This window comes from Panthera tigris, chromosome F2 (genome assembly GCF_018350195.1).
Source record: "Panthera tigris isolate Pti1 chromosome F2, P.tigris_Pti1_mat1.1, whole genome shotgun sequence".
In the NCBI taxonomy this organism is placed as follows: Eukaryota; Metazoa; Chordata; class Mammalia; order Carnivora; family Felidae; genus Panthera; species Panthera tigris.
Window position 1 is genome coordinate 71,520,715 of NC_056676.1, and position 22,530 is coordinate 71,543,244.

At 42.9% G+C, this 22,530-nt stretch overlaps 1 protein-coding gene and 1 non-coding gene across 6 annotated transcripts in view; one reads left to right on the forward strand and one right to left on the reverse strand.

Moving 5' to 3' along the window:
- ASAP1 (ArfGAP with SH3 domain, ankyrin repeat and PH domain 1) overlaps positions 1-22,530 on the reverse strand; it is a 310,634-nt gene that overhangs the window by 74,978 nt on the left and 213,126 nt on the right. For all 5 annotated transcript variants that reach the window (XM_042973136.1, XM_042973135.1, XM_042973134.1 and 2 more), the window contains 4 exons: positions 18,392-18,521; positions 17,061-17,146; positions 6,617-6,692; positions 5,164-5,250 (listed from right to left, as the gene is read on the reverse strand). In XM_042973136.1, coding sequence (XP_042829070.1) covers positions 5,164-5,250; positions 6,617-6,692; positions 17,061-17,146; positions 18,392-18,521 — 379 coding nt within the window. The remainder of the gene's footprint in view (positions 1-5,163; positions 5,251-6,616; positions 6,693-17,060; positions 17,147-18,391; positions 18,522-22,530) is intronic.
- Positions 15,102-15,174, forward strand: TRNAQ-CUG. Its single transcript has one exon. It is a non-coding gene; the product is annotated as a tRNA-Gln (tRNA).

The following is a 22,530-nucleotide window of genomic DNA, read 5'->3' on the forward strand; positions in this document are numbered from 1 at the left end:
TGACTAGACCAGTTTACACGGGCAGCAAAGGCCAGCACAGGAAGGCAGGGAAAACTGAGGTGGCTCACACAGTGCATGCAACCTGAATGAGTTCTTCCCTTGTGTACACCTTTTCTCTTTCACGTATTCTGCTGAAATGCCCACCATAAAAAAGGACCTTCTCAGCCAGGTATCGGGAACTGTTATAAATTCTGGTTTTGTAACTAACAAGGGTTCTGTAAAATAAGCTGTCAAGCATGCTTTTAACTAAAAAAGAGGATTCTCTGGCCACGGAAAGTGGATGATGTGGAAAGAGGGGGACCAGGACCAGCAGAACAAGACAGAGGCAAACCAGCTTGATCTAATATCAGGACTCTGCTGTTACTTCCCCCTCGTTTCTAAAGATTGCATGACCAGACACAGCCATTCCGCTCTGAAAATGGAAGAAATAAACCAACAACCTTGAGCTGCAGAATGAGCACATGGGGTTTAGACACAGAAGTAGGACAATACATTCTCACAGAAAGTGTTGACTTACTCTCCTAGACTTCGATCAGGAAGGGCAAAGGCAACAGAGAAAAAAGGCAGAACAGTTGAAAACATAGTTAATTTCATTGATAGTCATCGCTCATGATTTAAGCACTTTTCATCACATATAGAGACAACACCATCGTAAAGACAACACCAGAACACATACCACCTTCAGAATCATGATAAACTTCAGGTGGTGGGACAATAAAACGTCCTATATTTGTCCTATATTTGTTTTACTTCAGGTTATTTGAGTCAGACGGAAAAAACCTGCATGAAAGGACACGAGGCACACATCTCACCAAGATAAAATGGCCGACAAACTTCAAAGTGTGCATATGGGGAACCAACACCTCAGTGAATCCCAAATTACTTTAGAAAACCTAAAAAGAACCAAAAATTGTAGGAGGATTCTCTTTTAGTTTTCCAAGCAAAGAGAACATAATAAAACCCCCCAGTTCAGAAGTAACGCTTGAAGAACTATCTGTGTATGAGGTACCATGAGGATCAGGATGGCCTCTCTGGCATCTGGGATCCTTTGGACCAAACAGTACGTGCTCTGTGGATGCAAATTAGTAACAGCTGAGGAACATCTCTAGGGCGGTGCACCTCTGTGAGGCTACTCCACATGGGGTGAGCTCCGTGTTCAAAAGCATGTCCTGAATACCTAAACAGGAAGGCACTGAGGACACGGAGTGGGGCACGACCCCTGTCCCTGAGGTGGGTGTTCATACACTAACCACATGCTGTACCGCTCCCTCCTGAAAGTAACTGGGTGCTGAATGCATGCTTTACTGGGCAAACAGACTCACCCTGAAGAGGTTACAAACTCGCGTCATTTTCTTAATGTGAGTCATTGCTTGGTCTTTCAGGGGCCAGACTCCCTCTGGCTGAAAGATCTTAATGGGACAATTTCAATCACCTACAGGAGGGCTGGAGAGTGGACCGGGGTCTAGGACCCTCTTCTGAAATCCTTCTATATGTTTACTTTTAATCAGGGCCCACAGCCTTGCACTCATAGTAACTTGGCTCCCGGGTCCTCTCTGACAGGTGCTTTCAGGCTTTCTGGACGGATGATGGGACTACGGGGCTGTACTACAGATCAGACGGGCCACGAGTGCGGCCTTCCTCCACCAGCACCTCCACAACGGCCTCCAACAGCAGTGACACGGTTTCTTGAAGGAGGCTGCAATGTGTCCATAATAAAAAGAACAATCAGGATGGGAAATTAGATGGGGTGGTGGAGAATGGAGGCATGGGTGAAAACAAGAGCAGGCTGATAAATGAAATCCTAGGATCTTTCTGCTTCTACCCAATGACATCATGTGAAAACCACTTAACTGTGGATCTGGAGTCAGGGATCTTTGTCATATCTATACCTCCCCAGAACATTTAAAACAAAACGTGAAATCTCCCTGGATAAAAATTCTTATTAAAAGAATAACTCTCTTCCTCAGAACGCTTTCCACTGAACGAAACTGCTCTGTGTCTGCCCACGGAATTCCTAGGTCTGTCCGAACGCTTTAAAACTATGCATCTCTGACAGCCAGTTTGCTAATCCTTAAAATAAAACAAGCTTTAAAAATAAGAGTACTTCTCTTTTTTTAAGCAAGGATCTGTATGCTAATAACTTATGAAAATTATTACATTCTAAATTTGCCTCTAAGACATTCCTTACATACATTTATGACCAGCCTAAATAAACTTTACAGTCTGAATAATGAGCTGAATGGGCTTTGCTCTACATCGGGCAAATATGCTTTTATAGGTGAATAAAGTGGCTGATCTCCAGGCTCTGACCTCGGAAGCCTATTCCATTAAGCTGAGCAGGAAGGAAGCCATTCATTTCAGAAGTCTAGCATGGACAACCCTACATTAACTACTAATGAGTTCTAAGGCCTAAGGTAGTTCCACAAATGATTATTTCTGCACTCTGACAAATGATGGCCATTTAGCTTGCTTTTGCAGGGTGTCTAGATAAATGAAAAGAGGTTTTTCTTTTTTACGAAAATAAATCATGGAGCATTAACACTCATAATAATTAACAAAGCAAGACGTGACGGAAGGAATGAATCAGGTCCTGAATCCTTTGACAGCATAATAAAAATCAACGTGTATTCAGGAAAGAGAAATACGAGTGAGAAATCCATTCGGACAAAAAAAATACAAAACTAAATTTTACACGATGAACTTAAAACCTTGGGGGAAATTCCACAATGGGAGCCAAGAAATGGAAGCTATGGTGATTTTTTTTTTTTTTTTAGTTCAATTACCTACTCTCTATTAGCAGTACAGATAAATCACCTTACTTTCTTATTAGAAAACTGTATTAACATATAAAATGCATTATTAAGGAGTAAAATCTCAAATCTTTTTAAACTGGAAGCAGTTACTCATCGATTTCATGGGGTTATAGATGTTTGTGGTATCCGACGTAAAACTAACCTCTACTACGAGGCTTCATATCTCTCATGGAAGGGATACATGGAGTGGGCCAAGGTTCCCTTCTGTTTCACCTTAGTAAATACTTACTGAGTAGCTTTTGGGTGCCAGACAGTGTGGAGGGAGAGATGAGCCAAACACAGAATCTGTCAAACACCTTGCAAACCACACTATCATGGGCTAGCGAGAGAGACTCAAAACGCTGGAATTTGGGGAAAGATTTATGGGTATCATTATTAAAAATAAGATATTTTCAACCCTAAAGATAGTTGTGGAGCAAGCAGTTCTCTTGGGAAGTTAGGCTACTATCAAAACTTAAGATAACTAATCTCATAGAACATCTGCCAGAAGTCAATGAAGAATTTCCCTTTTGACAAGAAAAAACAAGTCCACCAAAAATCTGGGGATCCTATTTACAGCTCAGATTCTTGGAGCTTCCTTTAAAAGAGTCAAGTTAGAACCTGGTGGGGGCAAAGAGGTTAAATAATTTGCTGGGTGCTTTTAATTTCTCAGGTCCTTTATCAGATCAGTTTACACTCTTCTCGAATAGTAGTGCTATGGAAAGACCTCGATGGTAGATGGTCCTCCTTTCTTATTTGAGTCATTAAAAATCATTACCTTCTAAAGTTATTTTTGCAATGAGAGACAATAACAGCATGAGAATAGGGTAGGCATGCTGTGAAAGATCAATCTGACTTGTAAAATACTCTGGACATGGGGCTAATGAACACTCATCATTTATTCATTTGGAGTGGCGTTAAATCAAATCACGTGCATTTCGTCATGTACACACTCCTTTGGCTTATATGAACTTTGTTCTTTAGCTGCCGTGAGCAGAATACATCAATCTCTATGCGAGACAAAAAGGGACTGAGATAGTTCTTTGTCTCCCACCCCTGAAAGCTCCCACATACAGGAAGGAAGTAATCCTATACAACAAAGCAAAGTTAGGAAGAGGTTAAGTGCATTTCGGAAAGTACAAAAACTTGCAGTTTGCTCCCTAAATAGCAATCTACCTCCTACCCCTCCTCCATTTACGTCTTTCTATTGCTTTAACATGGAGAAATCATTCAAGGAGACACGTCTCCTAGGATTTGTATGCCAGTAATAAGCACCTTCAAAAGAGGCCAGGAAACACAGGTACAGGTGCTAGCTGAGGACAACACAGGTACATGGAACACACACACACGTCTTCCTGGCCACTGATGCCCATTTCCACAGGGTGGCAGGTGCCCAGGGTCACAGGCTGTGGACTTCTCTCACCTGATGAAACCCCAGAGGACTATATTCCCTCAGTAAAGAGAACCTTCCTTTGGGGTTGCTTTCACGGGTTAGTGTTGCTTCCGCGTTTGAGGGGGGCTGCCTTGTTTTTGTTTGGGACTCATGAACCCCTTCAGAAATTTTAGGAATGTACAGTTTGCTGTTGTGAGGTGATATCACGAGGAAATGGCAATATAAAAAATGCTATATATTACATGATTATTATTAAATATTGCGTTGAGAAACTGCACTTAAATCCAATGCATGGTAATTTCATAATATAAACAGGCGCATTTTAACCCTCCCCTAGGTAACAAACGGTGCTCACTATTTAGCTTACCCTTAGCATGAAGTCCACACCCTGTTGCGTGCGTCCGAGGTCGTCCGTAATTAGGCCTGAGTTTCCACCTCGGAAACCCCCTCTCTCAATTTTCCACCCTCCTTGCCCCAAACTGTCTGTAGCCTGCTGACTACGCCGGGCAGTTTTCAACTCGGAGTCCCCTCTCTGCTGACAGCCACTCCCTGGAAGGTCTCTTGTGGCATTAACACTGCTTGCTCTGTACTACGGGATTCTGCGTCCGCCTCCCTCTGGCTGCCCAGGAAAGACAGAGGCCATCTACAGAGGATGTGGGTGTGCACTTCACCTGGAGACGATGCACCACCTCTGAATTACACGTCTGCAAAGCCAGAATGGCAAACCCAGGGGCCATGGAACTGCAGCCTGGGCGTTAAGAACATCTTTTGTGTGAGGAGGGCAAGGAGATAAAGCACAGCTGTTACATGGGCGATGCGGTAGGGATACACTTGTATCTTCTATCTCATGTGTCCCCACAACCATGGTGGCAGGAGGCTGCCGACATGCCTGTTTTGCAGATCAGGAAACCCGAAAAGGCCATCCCAGGCTACCTCACTTACACTGGAAACCCTGCTGGAAACATCTAGACCACCTACTTCTTTCTGATCAAGTTGAAGAGAGGATTTTATTAAGTCTCGGAGTGCAGTTAGCTGTTTCTTTTCTTCATCCTGGGTCTGTTTTATCTGTGACAGAAAAACATGACTTTTATCACGTATCTTTATACATTTATGAGCAGAGTTTAATTCATCCAAATATACACCGGTCATTAAACAGTTCAATTACAGAGTTGATTTCCTCATTAAAGTTTTTGACACGAACTCATTTTTTTTTTTTAACGAACTCATTTTTTATATGAAAGGCAGAATCTTCTCATCTTATGAAAGTATCAGTGAGTTTTAAAATTAGTGAATATGCACTATGCTTTCTCATTAAATAATACATCTAGGCAAGACAATTAAATCTGAAGTACCATTTCAAACAAAGTTAAGAAATAACATTGAGTCACTTGCTTCTGGTTTTTCAAAGGGTGGTAAGCAGGAATACCAGGATGTGATTAAATGGGTCAGAAGAACGTGTTAAAAAGGATCAGAACCTAATGGGCTAATGTATATATGAAAGTTTACCCTTTGCCCTCGGGTAAGGAACTGGTGGTACTTTTTTTTAATCAGCTGGAACTTACTGCAACCTGAACCATGTTAACTATTAAAAGACAATCGGAGGGGTGCCTGGGTGGCTCAGCCAGTTACGCGTCTCACTTTGGCTCAAGTCATGTCATGGTTTGTGGATTCGAGCCCTGCATCAGGCTATGTGTTGACAGCTCAGAGCCCGGACCCTGCTTTGCATTGTGTGTCTCCCTCTCTCTCTACCCCTTCCCAGCTCGTGCTCTGTCTCCCTCTCTCAAAAATAAGTAAACATTAAAAAAAAAAAAAAAAAAAAGACAATTGGAAAAAATACACAGCTTTGTGTAAAGTTACATAAAAATCTAAGGTATTATTTGTAACTCTGAAACCTTACTTCAACAGATGTGGGTTGTACTCATAAAAAAATACACTTTTCATATTATTTAGTACCAAGTGGTTTATGGGGAACACACTGGCCATTTCTACTCCTGCACTTAGTTTTTTCTCAAAGAGGTTTTTGTGATTTTATTATAAAAGTGAAACCTAGGTATCAGACAAAAGAAAATACAGAACAAGCAAATAAAAAAAAAAATCATAAATGTGCCTACTGTGAGATAGTCTTAAGTTCTGTCCTTCTAAAGGCAAAACATCTGCAACACTGACTGCAGGACACTCACATGGGATGATGCTACAGGCCCCCAAAGGGAGAGCCTTCTAGAACCACTGGTAACATATCCCTGCTTTTCCTATGCCTCAAAAACATACTCTAGGATATCTGATCACTAACAACTTTGTGGTTAAACTGTTAGGTTTATACAGACACATCACTTACTCTTGCTTCTTTAAAGTTCTTCTACTAAGATTTCAAATTTCCTGATATTTAGCTACAAAAGCAACTTAAAATGCATGTATTTTATAAAATACTTACATTATATAAATCAGCAGCCAGTTTTTCAATGTACTGTTTCAATTTATCAGCCGTTTTCAAGCCATCTTGAAAGAAACTATGATGGAGAACACCACAAATTTACCAAAAGTAGAAAAAAAGAAATAAACCCTAGTCACCTGAAAAACCTAAATATATTTACTCTCTGCCCACATAAGTTACACAAAACACTGTTTTTAAAGTTTATTTATTCTTTGAGAGAGAAAAGGAGAAAGAGAGAGCACGTGCGCACAAGCTGGGGAGGGGCAGAGAGAGAGAGGGAGAGACAGATTCCCAAGCAGGCTTGTACTGTCAGTGCAGAGCCTGATGCGGGGCTCGATCTCATGAACTGTGAGATCATGACCTGAGCCAAAATCAAGAGTCAGATGCTTAGCCAAATGAGCCATCCAGGCGCCCCTACAGAAAACACTTATAAATGAATTTCAGTATTTTACAAAGATGCACCGACAAACAGGTCATGGGCACCATCTGACATGTGCTCGCAGCTATCACACAGACCTTGTGAATTATAGCTGTGGTCCCAACACAGTGATTTCGTGTGCATTCCCATCTATTCATAGAACCATTCTTCCTGGTGGTGCCATATTTGAATTTGAAAGAGAGAGACACACACATTAACCAGTGGAATATCATGAGGATGAATTAGATGTTGTAAGGAGAAGAGGGACTTTTCTAGAAACAAAGGTCTCAGGAAAGCTGGACATCTTTCAGTTCCCCAAAGACCCCTGGGTGCATGCTTGAAATCCAGGAAGTTGGATTGATGGCATCCTGCCCTGGGAACAACCAGACTGGCACCACCACACCCTGAATAATCATCAGCATTGACATGTTACGCGCATTCACGAGCTCAGCATGCCGTGCATTTTGGGTGTTATTTCGACAACTCCCTACAACAACCCCAAGGAGTGCACAAGCACTTCAATCTCATCTCCATTTCAGAGGATAAATGGAGGCACAGGCTGAGTCCCTGACTTGCTCACACAACTAGTTAAGTGGCAAAACGGGGATTCGGGGCCAGGTTCTGATTCTGACGCCCTTGCTCATGACTACCAAGCGAAGAGATTTCTTGTCTGACGCCTCCACCGAGGAGTCCCACTTGTTTCAGTGTTTAGAATCTTCTTTCCCTTCTTGGAGGCTCCTCTAACCCTGCCCCACAGCAGGTTATTTCTCCCTACGCTTCATCTGTTGCTGTCTCCCCACCAAAGAATGAGGTCCTTGAGGATGAGGACTGTCTCATCTCTGGAACGCAGTGGGCCCAACACCAAGCAGATGCTCAGTGAGTGACTAAGAATAAGCACGACCAAGAAGTTTTAGGGCACATCTTGGGATGTATATATATCGGTACCAGAACTGGCCCTCCAACAAGCGATTACCGAAATCCGACACGTTCCAAAAAATTTTAAGGTTGACATATTCAGCTGAGAACCCTTACTAAAATAAGGAAGGGAAATACGATCTTCAGAAAGCCTTTGGCAACAGGGATGGGAGAAAGGAGAGCGTTCTGGTTAACCATGCAACTGGAGACCTACATGTAAATTCTCCTCTTCTGCCATTTGACTGTTCACCACTGCTTGTCGGGATGAAAGTTAAACTTCTCGGTAGAGAATTGAATAACATTTATATACTGGCCCCTGAACATCTTGTCGGTTTTATCTCCTACCACTTTCCTTTAAAAAATATGAACTCTAGCCATGTTACATTTTTTTCCAGCAACTCCCCCGGCCTTTGCATATGCTGTTTCCCTGCTGAAATGCCCTTCCCTACTCCACTTCTACTGTGGCACAGCTCAGTTGTTGCCTCCCTTGTCTTGCCTGTCCAGGGGATGGCATTTTTCAGCACTGGCTACACCCAGGCCGAATGCTAGCTTTAGAGGAGCCGGCCGTGTTCTGTCCAGAGAAGGCTATTCATGAACATCAACCTGAACCAGCATCATCTACATTCAGGAAAAAGTGTTTGTCAAGGAGGCATTAACTTTGTACGGCTACAAAGTTAATCACAGCAAAACCAGTTCTGACCTCTGATACTTAGATAATTTCTGGAGAAAGTGTGTGAAGGCAGAACACATCAGTGTAAGGTGGATGCTGTCAGAACTCCCTACAACAGAAAAAGCAAGAGCCTTAGGGTCAGAGGATTATCGCCCCAAATCGGCTCGAGGATTTACTTGGGGTGGGACCCTGGTGAATCACTTAACTTCTGCTCGTGTTACCTGTATTCAGTGGGGAGATAACACATATGAAATCCTTCCACAAAGCGCTGCAAAGTTAGGACGTGCTCAGCACATGTTAGCTTTCTTTCCTGGGGCTGCGTGGGTTTATCATGAGTCATGTCCTTCCCAGAAGGATACAGACTGGTCACAGATATGTTTGTAAAAGTGTCTCATTTTCACGCAACGTGAAAGGAATTTAATTACCATCTTTTTTTAAAGGTGAGTTTAAATGACAATGCTGTAGAGTGGGTTTTGCAACGGGATAGTCACTAGCAGCTAATTTAATGAAAGCTCAATAAATTTAAAATTCAGTTCCTGAAGTCTCAGTAGCCACACTTCAAGTGTGCAGCAGCCACACGTGGCCAGTGGGTACCATGTTAGACAGTAAAGAGTATCACCATTTCCATCATGGCAGAAAGTTCTTCTGGACAAACTGAAAAAACAAACTCAGATTTGAACAGCACATGGAAATATTATAAAACACACACATTTTAAGAAGAGGGAGGACACTGTTTTAGTTTGAGATGGCACTGATAAAAATGAAATGATAAAGTTATTTATCAGCAGCGAAAGCAAGCTGGAAGGGGGACAAATCCCTACTACTTCTAAGGCTGAAGGAACACCCCAAAAAGTCTGCTTTTTGCACTTGGATTCTTCAGAACATTATGAACAAAGACTCAGAAAAGTCAATATAATGAGAAATCATTTTAATCTATAATAGGATCCAATTTTTGTAAGTAAGTCATATACATAAACCCAGTAATCTGAGATTATAGGTTTTCTTTTTTGTTAACTTCATTTGCTAATTATTTTCTAAAAAAGATGAGATCTTAGGCAAAAAAAAAAAAAAAAAAAAATTATAGAAAAAACCCCCGACATTTAGTCTGGAAGGCTGAGCTGAGCCCCTCGCAGAAAGTTATTTTAGCGCTGACTTCTGGTTTTGACTTCTGGTTTTTGGTGAGAAATCGGAGCAGGATGCAGGGGACAGGTGGCAGGGAGGACAAAATGGTCCTGAGGTTAGTAACACAGTCATGAGTGAGCAATGGCCAACGTGCTGTCAACTGTCCCCTCTCTGGTGACCCCTCCCCTCTGTGACTCAGCTGTGAGCTGGGTGGGCTCCGTGTCACAGTCCCACGTCACCTGCCACAGCATCTCACTGGGGGCAGCTGGCTTCTGTGTCCCGTTTCCTTCCTCCACTTCAGCTAGCTCTGGTTCACTGGAAATGCGTGAACTTCAGAGTCAAAAGCAGATCATAGTCTGGCTCTAAGGCTCGCGGTATGTGGAACCCGGGGCAGATTACTGACCCTGTCTGAAAATGAGTCCGATCGTCTCCAAAGGCGGGACGTTTTCTGGCTTCCAGGAGTACCGGATGAGGTACTACACATGAAAGTGTTTTGTTAATTGGAAAATGAAGCCCAAGTGTCCGTTCTCATTACCTGTCACTCAACTTAAACACGTGAGCCTTCCCGGTAGAAGGCGAAATTACCTCTCTGACATCCCACTAGTCCCTTGGCCACTTTCTCTGTAAATTACTGAAATATAATGAGATCTCTGGAAAACAGACGATGATTAACAGTAATAATAATAATGGCAGTTGGCACATAATTGAGTATTTACTCTGTGTCAGTCACTCACTATTAGGACAATTAAGTATCCCCTTTCAAGTCTCATTAGAGGCCAACAAAGTAGATAATTATTATTATTAACCTGTAACAGACAAAATAACTGAGGCCAAGAGAGGTCAAGCCACTTAACAAGGGTCATCTAGTCATTAAGTGCAGAGTTGGGATTTGAGTGTAAATTTTCCTACCTTTGGAGCACAGGTAGTTAAACAAATCAGGCTGATCCGGGTCTAAATCCTGGGTCTAAATCCACTGAGTAACAGCATAATATCTGAATCCCTGCATCTCTGTGTCCTCATACAGGAAATGGAGATAATCATATGTACCTTGGGAGAGTTCTTGTGAGCACCGCAATAATGTTCTTGAAACGCCAGGCACAGAGAAACAGTTCAAAACATGACGGCCACAGGCCAGCAAAATGAGCCTCATTACTTCTCTGACCTTAGGGACACAGCTGCATTGGCTTCAGTTTTTAAATAAGCAGCTTGAAAGAAACAGGACCATAGTTTAATGACATAGAGTGCTAGAAAAATATAAGATGCCAACGGACAGTCAGAAGGACCCCCCCATCTATCCTGACAGGCTGTCACACACCCATCGCTGCAGAGTGCAAGCTCATGAACACTGAACACAGTCCCCCATCCACCGGGCAGAACACACCCTCCTCTGAGCGAGGCAGAGACTTCTCTAGCCTGAGAAAGTTGCTACCAACTTCACTTTTTACTCTGCTTATTTTGTCCAAACGATGGGAAAGGGAGACACTATGTTCTCTCTGCTTTTAACTTAATTAAAAAAAAAATTTTTTTTAACATTTATTTATTTTTGAGACAGAAAGAGAGCATGAACAGGGGAGGGTCAGAGAAAGAGGGAGACACAGAATCTGAAACAGGCTCCAGGCTCTGAGCTGTCAGCACAGAGCCCGACGCGGGGCTCGAACCCACGGACTGCGAGATCATGACCTGACCTGAAGTCGGACGCTTAACCGACTGAGCCACCCAGGCGCCCCTAACTTAATTTAAAAGAAATAGAGATAGGAGTGTCTGCTACCCCCATCACACATTCTGCTCGGCTTAGAAAGCATTTGGCCAAAGGCTGAAATGCTCAGAGACAGTAATATTATTTTCAAAAGAAGTCAGGATGTCCTGTAGTATCATAGAGCGTATCGTTCTTTAAAACAAATCAAATCATAGAACAAAACAAAAATAAGCAACTTCTTAAACACGTCAACCATCAATCCCACCTGAAAGCTTATTTCCAAGCTTTAGGTACTGATTTCCAGCTACCCAGGGTGACATTTCCTCCTAGATACATTCCTTGTGTGTCCTGTGGTACTGAAGAAACTTAATTAGTGTAAGTACTAATTAACCACAAATACATCTTGACAGTTCAAAGAGTGAGCCAAGAGTGATATGTTGGTATCTCATAAAAAGATTCTTTGGAATAGAGATGTCTAGGCCCGAGTCCAGGCTTACCAGATTCGGATTTCTGACAACTGAGAGCATGCACTCTGGAGTTACAGAGACCTGGGTTCAAGACTTGGTTCTGTCACCTGATTATAAGTTCCATGAGGTCATGGATCTTTGTTTTTGCTTTGTTGCTGTTTTCTGTGTTTAAAAAAAATGAGTTAAATTCACGTAACATGAAATTTACCATTTCAAAGTGTACAATTCAGTAGTTTTGAGTATATTCACAATGTGGTGCAACTGTCACCCTACCCAAGTCCAGAACATGTCTATCACCCCAAAAAGGAAACCTGCTCCTGTTAGCAGTGATTCTCAATTCTTCCTTTCCCCAGCAAACAATAACCTGCTTTCTGTCTCAGTGGACTTGTCTTTTTGGACATTTCATTTAAATGGAATCATATGATGTGTGGCCTTCCATGCCTGGCTTCTTTCCCTTAGAATAATGCTGGAGATGTTCATCCATGTTGTACCATGTATGTGGATTTGTAACCCTCCTCGGAGCTTCCTGGGTATGGTCTGAAAGTGGCCCCTGTCATCAGAGGGCAGGGAGAGACCCGAGAAAGCATCAGGCCACTCCAGGTTGGTAGGTGGCAGTTTTAATGACAGTGAAGGGAGCTTATGTTCGCGGGTTGTCTTGGGAGGCAGCAAGGTGCCTGGATCCCTGTACCTGCCTCCAAATCTCGGAAATTTACAAAGAGGCCCTACCTGTGCTCAGTCATGTATACACCATGCAGGTATTTGCAACAGCACATCACCATCTCAAGGCTATGTCCTTGGGGCAGCCTCTGGGAGTGGTAAAGGCATGTGGGGAGGCCACATTCCAAGGACTGGGGAAGGTGAGGAGCCTCTGAGTGCCCAGGTCCATCTTGCTGGGCAGTCAGCAGTCGTGTTTCTTTGGTGACGTCTCCCTACGTGATCTGAATACTGCATTCTCTTTTATGGCCGAATAATACTCCATTGCACTGCTACACAGTATTTTGTTTGTCGGTTCATCAGTTGATGGATATTTGGGTGTTTCCACGTTTTGGCTATTGTGAATAATGATGCCATAAACATGTATGAACCCATTTTTGCTTAAATATTTGTTTTTAATTCTCCTGGGTACAGGCCTAGGAGTGGGACGGCAACACCAAACGATCCTCAGCTTTCCGTTCTCAGGCGCTGTCGAGCTGTCTTCTGAAGCAGCTGCACCAGTTTGGAGAGATGGAAATCTCTGCGGTGTCCTGAAGGCTCCAACTTCTCCACAGTCTCGCCAAGACCTATTTTCCACTTTGTCGTCGCTATTGTTTTTTAAATACTGCCACCCTAGTTCGTACGAAGTGGTATCTCATTGTGGTTTTAATGTGCATTTTCCCCAGTGACTGATGATGTTGAGACTTTTTTCTTGTGCTTTTGGCCACTGTGTCTCTTTTCTGGAGAAATGGCTATTCAAATTCTGTGCCCATTTTTAAACTGGGTTATATTTTTGTTGTTGAGCTGTAAGTTCTTTATACATTATGGATACTAAACCCTTATCGGAGAAATGACTTGCAACTATTTTCTTCCCATTCCGTGGGTTGTCTTTTTGTTTTCTTAATAGTGTCCGTTCCCTCACTAAACCTTTCACTTTTGAAGTCCAATTTACTTATGTTTTTGCTTTGGTTTCTTTTCTACTGCGCATTTTGACACACGTTTACTGAGCATCTACTGAATGAGTGAACGTGCCTCTGTGCAAGTTACTCATCCTTCCTGAGCGACACTTTCCCTACTGCTTTCGACGAAGGTTAGCTGTTATGGTTTTTAAATTAAGGGTAATAGAAGAATGTTTGTAAGTGCTTGTGATCCTACAGACAGATCATAATGATACTTGCTAGGTATCCTTGCTAGGGAAAAGGAGTGAGCAGCAGGAGAACGCATTTGTCCCGAAACTAGGATGTTCCCCACAATGTTCGTGCCTGAAAGTGAGGAGCGAATGGTGCAGGTGAGCTGAAATGGCTAGCAAAGAGTCACAAGCTCTTCTTTTCGGCTCCCTTTGTTTTTCCATTACAGCAGCTGCATATTCCCACTGGGGTGCTGGACCATCCAAGGTGCTGCAAGAGCAAATTCGCTTTGGGGCACCACCTGACTTTGCACTGAACATCATTTGGGGAACTGGAATAGGTACTTGGAATATGAAATCGTGGTCTCTGAGTTAAGTAGAGATGCTTTACAAGTCTATTATATGTCTATTGAGGGTTTTTGAGGGATTGCCTGAAGGAGGAAAGAGTAAGAGTCTCCTCTAAGAACACTACCCTTGGGGCACCTCGGTGGCTCAGCCGGTTGATTCCGACTGATTCCGACTTCGGCTCAGATCATGATCTCCCAGTCCGTGGGTTCAAGCCCTGCACTGGGCTCTGTGAAGACCGCTCAGAGCCTGGAGCCTGCTTCGGATTCTGTGTCTCTCTTTCTCTCTGTCCCTTCCCCACTTGCGCTCTGTCTGTCTTTAAAATAAATAAACATTAAAAAAAAATTTTTTTTTTAAATAAAGAATACTACCCTGGCTTTTTGCTGTGTGGGCATTCTTGAGGTTCAACCATGAGGCAGCTAGGGCTGAATCCCATTCGAACTCACTTTACTCCTTGATGTTTTTGGATACCTCTCCCCACAAAGGTTTTACTGTGTAGGGTTTCCTCCTGCTGATCTCTCTCTGCCCCCCGTGTGGCGGGGGGAGAACTCTTCTCCCAGATTTCAACGGCCGGATGCTAGCCATCCCCCAAGTCTAATCCCGACCGCGACCACCCCTTCAAGGAGCTCTCCTCAGTGCCCCTGGATGAAAGTCTCCCCTTTTCCTAATGCCCATGTCATCTGTTCCTTCCTGGGCCCACTGTGATGACGATGTTCCAACTTACTTCCTGTATCAGACAATTAACTCCTAAGGGTACAGTCTTGTTTCGTCTTTGTACCCCAGAACCTACAAAGCTCCTGGCCTTTGTCAGGAGATTGATAAATAGCTCTGGAAAGGGAAACAGCCGGGAATGGCCGAATAAAGGGAGGATGTGTTAGCTCTATAGGTCAGAAGTGCTCTTCTTTCTACCTTTACCGACTACTTGTAAAAGTAGTTTGCAAAACATCTTACAGTTTGGAAAACTCATGTTAGTGGAGGTTAAACCCTTCTGCACAGACTAAGAGAATGTGAGATCAAAACAGACTTCTGGGGCGTCTGGCTGGCTCAGTTGGTAGAGCATGTGACTCTGGATCTCAGGGTCATGAGTTCAAACCCCACGTTGGGCGTAGAGCTTACTAAAAAAAAAAAAGGGAAAGAGAGAGAGATTTCTAAAATCAGGTGTCCAGATTTGCTGCCCAAGTACTGTAACTGAGAAGCTCACTTATTTCTTAAGGTGGCAAAGCAATGGTATGTTTCTAGGAAAACAAGTTGTTGAAAGGTGAAAATTCGACCCTAGACTCAAATAAGGGGCCACCACAACACATTTCAAAGTTTCCTATGTGCCCCACTGAGCTATAAAGCCAAAGGTTAGATCAGTTCTTTTGTGTGAGGCTTCCACAAGCAAACTTTATCTTATAAACATGAAATTGTTTCCACGTCGATAGATTATTTTTATATGTGAAACCCATTCATTATACAAGGTAGAGTTTGCTTTGAAGGGCAGGAAAAAGTTAGCAAGGGCAATTTATGTAAATAACTATTTGATCATTAAAATTTTTCCCGAAGAGAAACAATTCTGTACAATATGTGCACACAGACATGGTTTCAGGAGCCCTCGGGCTCTGAGAGTAGTCAGCACATACACTGTGGCCGGCACCAGGCTAGGCGCCCCATATGCACTATTCTCATTTAATTCTCACATCTACGAACCTGAGTCCCACCTGACAGATGAGGATACTGAGGTGTAGAGAAGCACCCGATGAAGATCACATGGTCACCAGGCTGCGGAGCCAGGGTCCGAACTCATCTTTCTGTCTGACTCATGCCTTGTGTGTGTCCCACAGTAATAACGCTGACTTCCCCACGTCTCAGTTGAATGCAAAGATGTTCTTAGAACATTAAAAATTGGGGGGTACCTGGGTGGCTCAGTAGGTTAAGTGTCTGACTTCGGTGCCAATCATAATCACACAGTTTGTGAGTTCGAGCCCCGCATCAGGCTCTGTGCTGACATCTTGGAGCCTGGAGCCTGCTTCCGATTCTGTGTCTCCCTTTCTCTCTGCCCCTCCCCTGCTCATGCTCTGTCTCCCTCTCTTGCAAGAATAAATAAATATTAAAGAAAAATTAAAAAATGGGCATGTTTTCACATAAAACTCTATGAGAAAACCGTGAAAGCTAATCCAGTAAGTCAACAAGAAGTAAATAAGCAAATGAAATGCCAGAGAATCTCAAAGAGAATAAAAATGCAATGTTCATAAACAAAAATGGTGCTGGTATAGAACAATGGATCGTTCTCAAAGCATACCTCTAATTACACAGGCATTCAAGTAAGGAGGCTAAGTATTCTTTTTTAAAAAAATGTTTATATTTGAGAGAGAGAGAGAGAGAGAGAGCATGCGCGCATCAGTGGGGGAGGGGCAGAGAGAGAGGGAGACACAGAATCTGAAGCAGCCTCCAGGCTCTGAGCTGTCAGCACAGAGCCTGATGCAGGGCTCGAACTCATGGACTGTGAGATCATGACCTGGGCCGAAGCTGGATGCTTAACTGACCGAGCCACCCGGGTGCCCCATAGAGGCAAAGTATTCTTAATGTCCAAGGTATTTAATTTTGTCTAATTCAGATGATGAAAAAAAAAATCCAAGTAGGTATATGTGGTACAAATGAGCCAGTAATAGGTAAGATGCCAAGTACGGGAGGAGGGGGAGGGGGTCACCGAGAAGGCCTCTGCAGTGACAGGGATATATGGATCTGTGGCCAGAGCAGGGCCAATGTTAGGATTTGTTAAGTAAGACAGCATTTTTGAGTAACCAAACAGTTGCACTGATAGGAGTTACTGATTTACAGAAAACGACGAAGATGGAAAGATCATACGAGTTCCTACCATGTGGCTGTGGAAGGTTATATGGGTACGTACAGCGACCAAATGAAGAGCAGAAAGAAAGGAACATAAGAAAGGCAAAGAAGTAAAGGGGGTCCTTCCTGGGGCTAACAATCACGACCGCCGTGTTCCACTTACTTGCACTGAGCGTGGTAATACTTTATAAGATTCTGCAGCAGGTCCACACCCTTTTTGGTCTTGATTTCATTAACTTTAATGAGATACTGTGGAAATAAAACAGAATTGTATGTTGACTGTTACAGACAGGGTTTCCCAGTCCTGGGTCTGGGGAGCAGAATACCGATCGTGAATCTGCACAAGCTACTGAACCTTGGCTGCCTTCAGACAGGGGGAGTTTCATTTGGGGAATGACGATCAGGCACAGTCACAAGTGTACAAATGACATGATTAGAGTGTTAATGGTTTACAACACTCCAGATTAGTTTACTCTACAAGCAGAAATCAAACACAGCAAAACATTCTAGAATGTTTGATTATTTCCCCCTGGTGCAGTGGATCTCAAACTTAGAGTTCACATGATCGAAACCTGAAAGACAGGTCGTTCTTGGCAGAAAATCAGTAAAATTGCACTCTCTTTATGGAATATGCGGTGAGGTACTGAAACTTTTAGGAAGAGTTTCCGGTACTCAAGAATGAAAGAATAAGAAAAATTAACGTTACAATAACCTGTTATTAATCAAGCAGTTAATGAACACTACTAGCTCTGATTTTTACCAGTATCCAAGACTTTCTGTTGATATTGTTTGCTTTTTTTTTACTTGTTTTATTATAAAGAAGTGCATACGAGCAGACAGGTTCAAGAAGAAGCTAAAAGGTTGAAGAGGAGGAAAAAAAGAGTATTTTTTTTAAAAAAGAAACACTTAAAATTGAGAAAATTCTATCCGTTTTAGTATTTTTGGAAAACTGATAAAGGAACTGTTACACGTTAGCGTCAGAATGGCAGGACGCCAGGTCAAGGAGGACCAGCGCTCGCTGGGAACCCAGTTTGAGAACCGCTGCTCAAAGTTTAAGGGAACATGCTTTCATTACATTTCTTTAATGAACTCAGACTTTCTTCATGACTACTTTATTTCAGCTTTCATTCCACTGGACACATGGTTAAAAAAGACACATGCTCTTAACCTGGATCAGTAAGGCTTCATGTTCACCAGTGTTACTCCTCACCAGATGTTTTTTTTCCACACTCACTCACAAGCAACATTAAAGTTCTCACCAAAGAATCCTGTTTTGGCATAAACAGCCCCACAGGACCAAGGCTCAAAATATGAGACAACAGTGAAATGGCGGATCCCAAAAGGCTTGGAGAAAAACGGAGATGAGAACCCTTAAGAAACAGTCCCCTCCTCTAATAACCAAACAGCCTGCAGTTAAGCAGAAAAACTGCTGACTAGCAGGAAAGATCACAGTTAACCAAACGCCAGGCAAATGCTTGCAAAAGCTGTTCTTACTTCGCACATTTGGAGCTGGAAGAGGCGTCTCTCCTTCTCCATTTCTTCTGCGATCTCGGCTCCCGTGATCTCCGTGCGGATCATTCCATGCTGCTTTGCGTGCTCTCTCTTCTCCTTCTCAATTTTTGTACTGTAATTAAAGATGCCATCATTTAAAAACAAAAACAAACATTCCTGTCTTTCCTTTTTGTCTTCCCTTTAACAAGAGTCACTGATTGTTTCTTACTAAAGGTTAAGCAGCAGGAACTCTTAAGTCGGTAACGTTGATGGAAAGTAACATTCAAAGAGAACACACATCGTATAAATTTTCACCTAGGAAACCTTGCCTTTTAAGTCTGATCTTACACATGGATGAATTCTTATATATTCTCTCACATTTTGGTCTGCATGAAAAAATTCTGACAGTTGATTTTTTTCTTGGGTAAAGTACGTTACTCATCGATGAAAAAGTATCAGAAAGTTGGAGACCTTAGGTGTATCCTGATTGCCAACAGATTAAGAGTCTGAGAATTATTTCAGGACAATCAAAGCGCATAGCGAGCATGCACAAAAAGTAGTCAAAGGTAATTTCCGATATTCTTCTAAACCTGGGCCATTTCCATATCCCCATAACACACTTTAATCATTCCATCATCTGGCAGTGGCCTGTACAAAATAAGGATGGGAGAGATCCTAATCTACAATTTGGAATCCCTCTCTGGCCTTTGTTGCTTCCAGATTGCCATCATATACATCACTAGACACGGGCACCAGGGAGCTGAATGGTGCCAGAAGACACAGTTCTGGATATTGACATTTAGAATGTTCCTGAAAAAAAAAGCTGTCTTGACATCCTAACACCTAAAACCCAAGGAGGCAGCTCACTGCGTTCTTGACAAGCCCTGTTGATGTACAGGAGCCTTCTATCAACTTTTGGGTGCTTTACTCTGAAATATGAATGGGTGGTGAAAGACGATAAGGTAACTGAGGAAAGGCTCCAAAATGAAAGCAGGGGTTCAAAATAACAAGTCAGGGAGTGGGTAGGCGGTGGTGAGAGAACCAGGGGCAGTAAGAGAGCAACTACTTTATAAAATATAATCAAATCCTCAGAAAGGTAAAATAGTGTATCTATGAAACAAGAAGAAGAAACTATACAAAGGCCACCAAAAACTCCCAATGAACTGAGAAAAAGGGCTTTGGAAATTTAAAATATGATAGCCAAATTAAGAAAGTCAACTGAGGGATGCCTGGATGGCTCAGCTGGCTAAGTGTCGGACTTGGGCTCAGGTTATGATCTCATAGTTTGTGAGTTCGAGTCCCGCATCTGCGGTCAGTGCAGAGCCCACTTTGGGTCAGAGCCTGCTTTGGATCCTCTGTCTCTCTCTTTCTGCCCCATCACCTGTTCTCTCTCTCTCTCTCTCAAAAATAAATAAAACATTAAAAAAAAAAAGATGACTGTGGGATGTCTGGGTGGCATCCGACTTCAGCTCAGGTCATGATCTCACAGTCCATGAGTTCAAGCCCCACGTCGGGCTCTGTGCCGACAGCTCGGAGCCTGGAGCCTGCTTCGGATTCTGTCTCCCCCTCTCTCTGCCCCTCCCCCACTCATGCTCTTTAAAAACTTGAAAAACTTGAAAAAAAAGGTTTAAAAAAGTCGACTGAAACAGTGAGAATAAAAGGTTGAAAATAATCTAAAACAGAACATAGGCAAATAGAACAGAAAAGAGAGAAAAATTATAAGAACAACCTAGAGAATCCAACATTATATGGCGAAGCCTTTTAGGAGAATAAACAGAAAAGAAACCAGATGGGAGGAATGATAAGAAACATTTTGGGAACTACAGAGCTAAAAACTGCAAAGAGAAGGTCAATGAAGAAACTTCGTAGAACATTAAAAAAAAAAAAAAAAGACTTTCACATTTTCTAACTGAAAATAAATGAACCCCTTCCCCAAACCCCACACAAAGAAATGGGAGCAAATATGATTATAAAATGAGAGGATTTATATTCAGCCAAACTCTCATTCTGTGTGATGCAGAATGAAGATATTTCTGGACATGGAAAAATCTGAAAATTTTCCCTCCTTGAGAGCCGTTCCCTGGAAACGAGTGGAAGTGGTGTGCCAGCCAAATATGGGCCCATGCCAGGAAGGAGGAAGGAGGAGAGCTACCATGAAGGGGCAGCCCAGGACGACAGTTGTGCTGCTGAGCAAAAGGGCTCTGGAGGGAATCTCCAGGACAGAACAGACGGGACTGCCAGACAACCTAACGATAACAGATCTATAATCGTTGTTACAACATACATAGTGTATGTTCTAAACAGAAACACTATTATTTTGTTTTAAACAGAAACATTCATAGGTGTTGGACATCAGTTCTAACAGATAACAAAAGATCACAAACGTTTCCAGCAGTAGGAGGCAAATGAAATGAGGCAATTATTTCACTAAGGGAAAGCAGAAAATGGTACGATGAGAATGGAAAGTCCGTTATAACGCCATTTGATGGGCACTGAATATTTACAGCCACAGAAGTTGTTCACACTGACAACTGGTTTATCCATAAACTGTGGTATTACCCACACTGGATGAACAGGGATGGGGGGTGGGAAAGCCACGGGGGGTAGTTGTGCGAGGGAGCTGAGCCCTCATGTGCTGTGGCTGCACAGCAGGTGCACCAGGAGGAAACAGCAAGAGAACACAGAGGAACAGAGACAAACCAGCCAGGGAACAGGAGAGGGACTCAAAGGACAGGATGGGTGGGGCTGAGGACCACCGTGTCTTTCCATGAAAAGCACGTCCATTGCCTACGTAAGATCCCCTCCTCCCGTTCCTCGTTAGGAAAAGAATCCTCATTATCAGGTGCAGCACAGACTTGGGAAGGCAGCACGGACATTCTTACAGTGCTGTGACACAGAAGTGCTGTGAACGGTGCCTGGTCTGCCCTAGACGCTCTACTCGGATAGACTCTTGTCGAGGCCATTATTATTGGAGTTTCTATTCTATGCAGAGTCCGTCTTAACCGTTGCAAGCACTATTTAATGCTTTCTTTTATGTATGGGTGTTATTTTGACCAAGTATTATTTGATGGTTTAAAAAACTTGCTAGAAACAACTGACTGGCCAACTGTATGTCTGTCAACAGGCAATTACTTCAACATATTATGTTATCTTGTCTTCACAGAAGCCTTGAGAAGTGGTTAACGCTTCTATGGTTTTACAGGTGAGGATCATCAAAGTTAAGTATCTTGGCTCAAAGTCACAAAGCCAGGAAGTGGCACCACTGAGATTCTCCCATGGTCTCTGACTCCCCAGTGTGTGGTCTAAACTATTATGCCTCACTGCCTCCCCGGGTTCTAAATGGAAGACCACAGCCCAGCCTCCTGGTTATCAAAGCTAATAAATTAACTTCTTTTTTTTTTGTATGTTGTTTTGCTTTCTGCAATTCATAATCAAATGAGCCCTATCACATCAAATAATCAAACATTTGGGTTTTTTTTTTCTTCTTATACCGCTATACATGGTGAGGAAGAAGCATATCTTAGGAAAATCATTTGTTGATAGAGGTTTATTTTATTTATTTATTTATTTATTTATTTTTATTAATTTATTTCTTAATGTTTATTTATTTTTGAGAGGGAGAGAGAGACAGAGTGTGAGTCAGGGGAGGGGCAGTGAGAGAGGGAGACACAGAATCCAAAGCAGGCTCCAGGCTCCGAGCTGTAAGCACAGAGCCCGATGCGGGGCTCGAACTCGCAAACTGCGAGATCACGACCTGAGCCAAAGTCAGACGCTCAACCGACTGAGCCACCCAGGTGCCCCGATAGAGGTTTATTAAAAAAGAAAAATAAAACAACAACCTTTTGGTGAAATCCTAAAATCACGACCCACTTAAATGATGAATCCTGATACACATTTCCAGATCTGGATAATTCTTTCATTCCTGCAGCAACTATTCCCTATGCACAAGCTATGTGCCCAAGGTACTGCTAGGCGTAGGCACTGGGAGATTAACACCAAACGCGAGGACGATATGGTCACTACACTCACCGGGGTCAGATGCCAGAGGACAATACAGACTAGTGAGCAACCAGACAAGTCTGAGTACAGTTGAGCAAAGCGCCATGAAGGGCACCTAGATCGTCCTAGAATGGTTTCTGCTC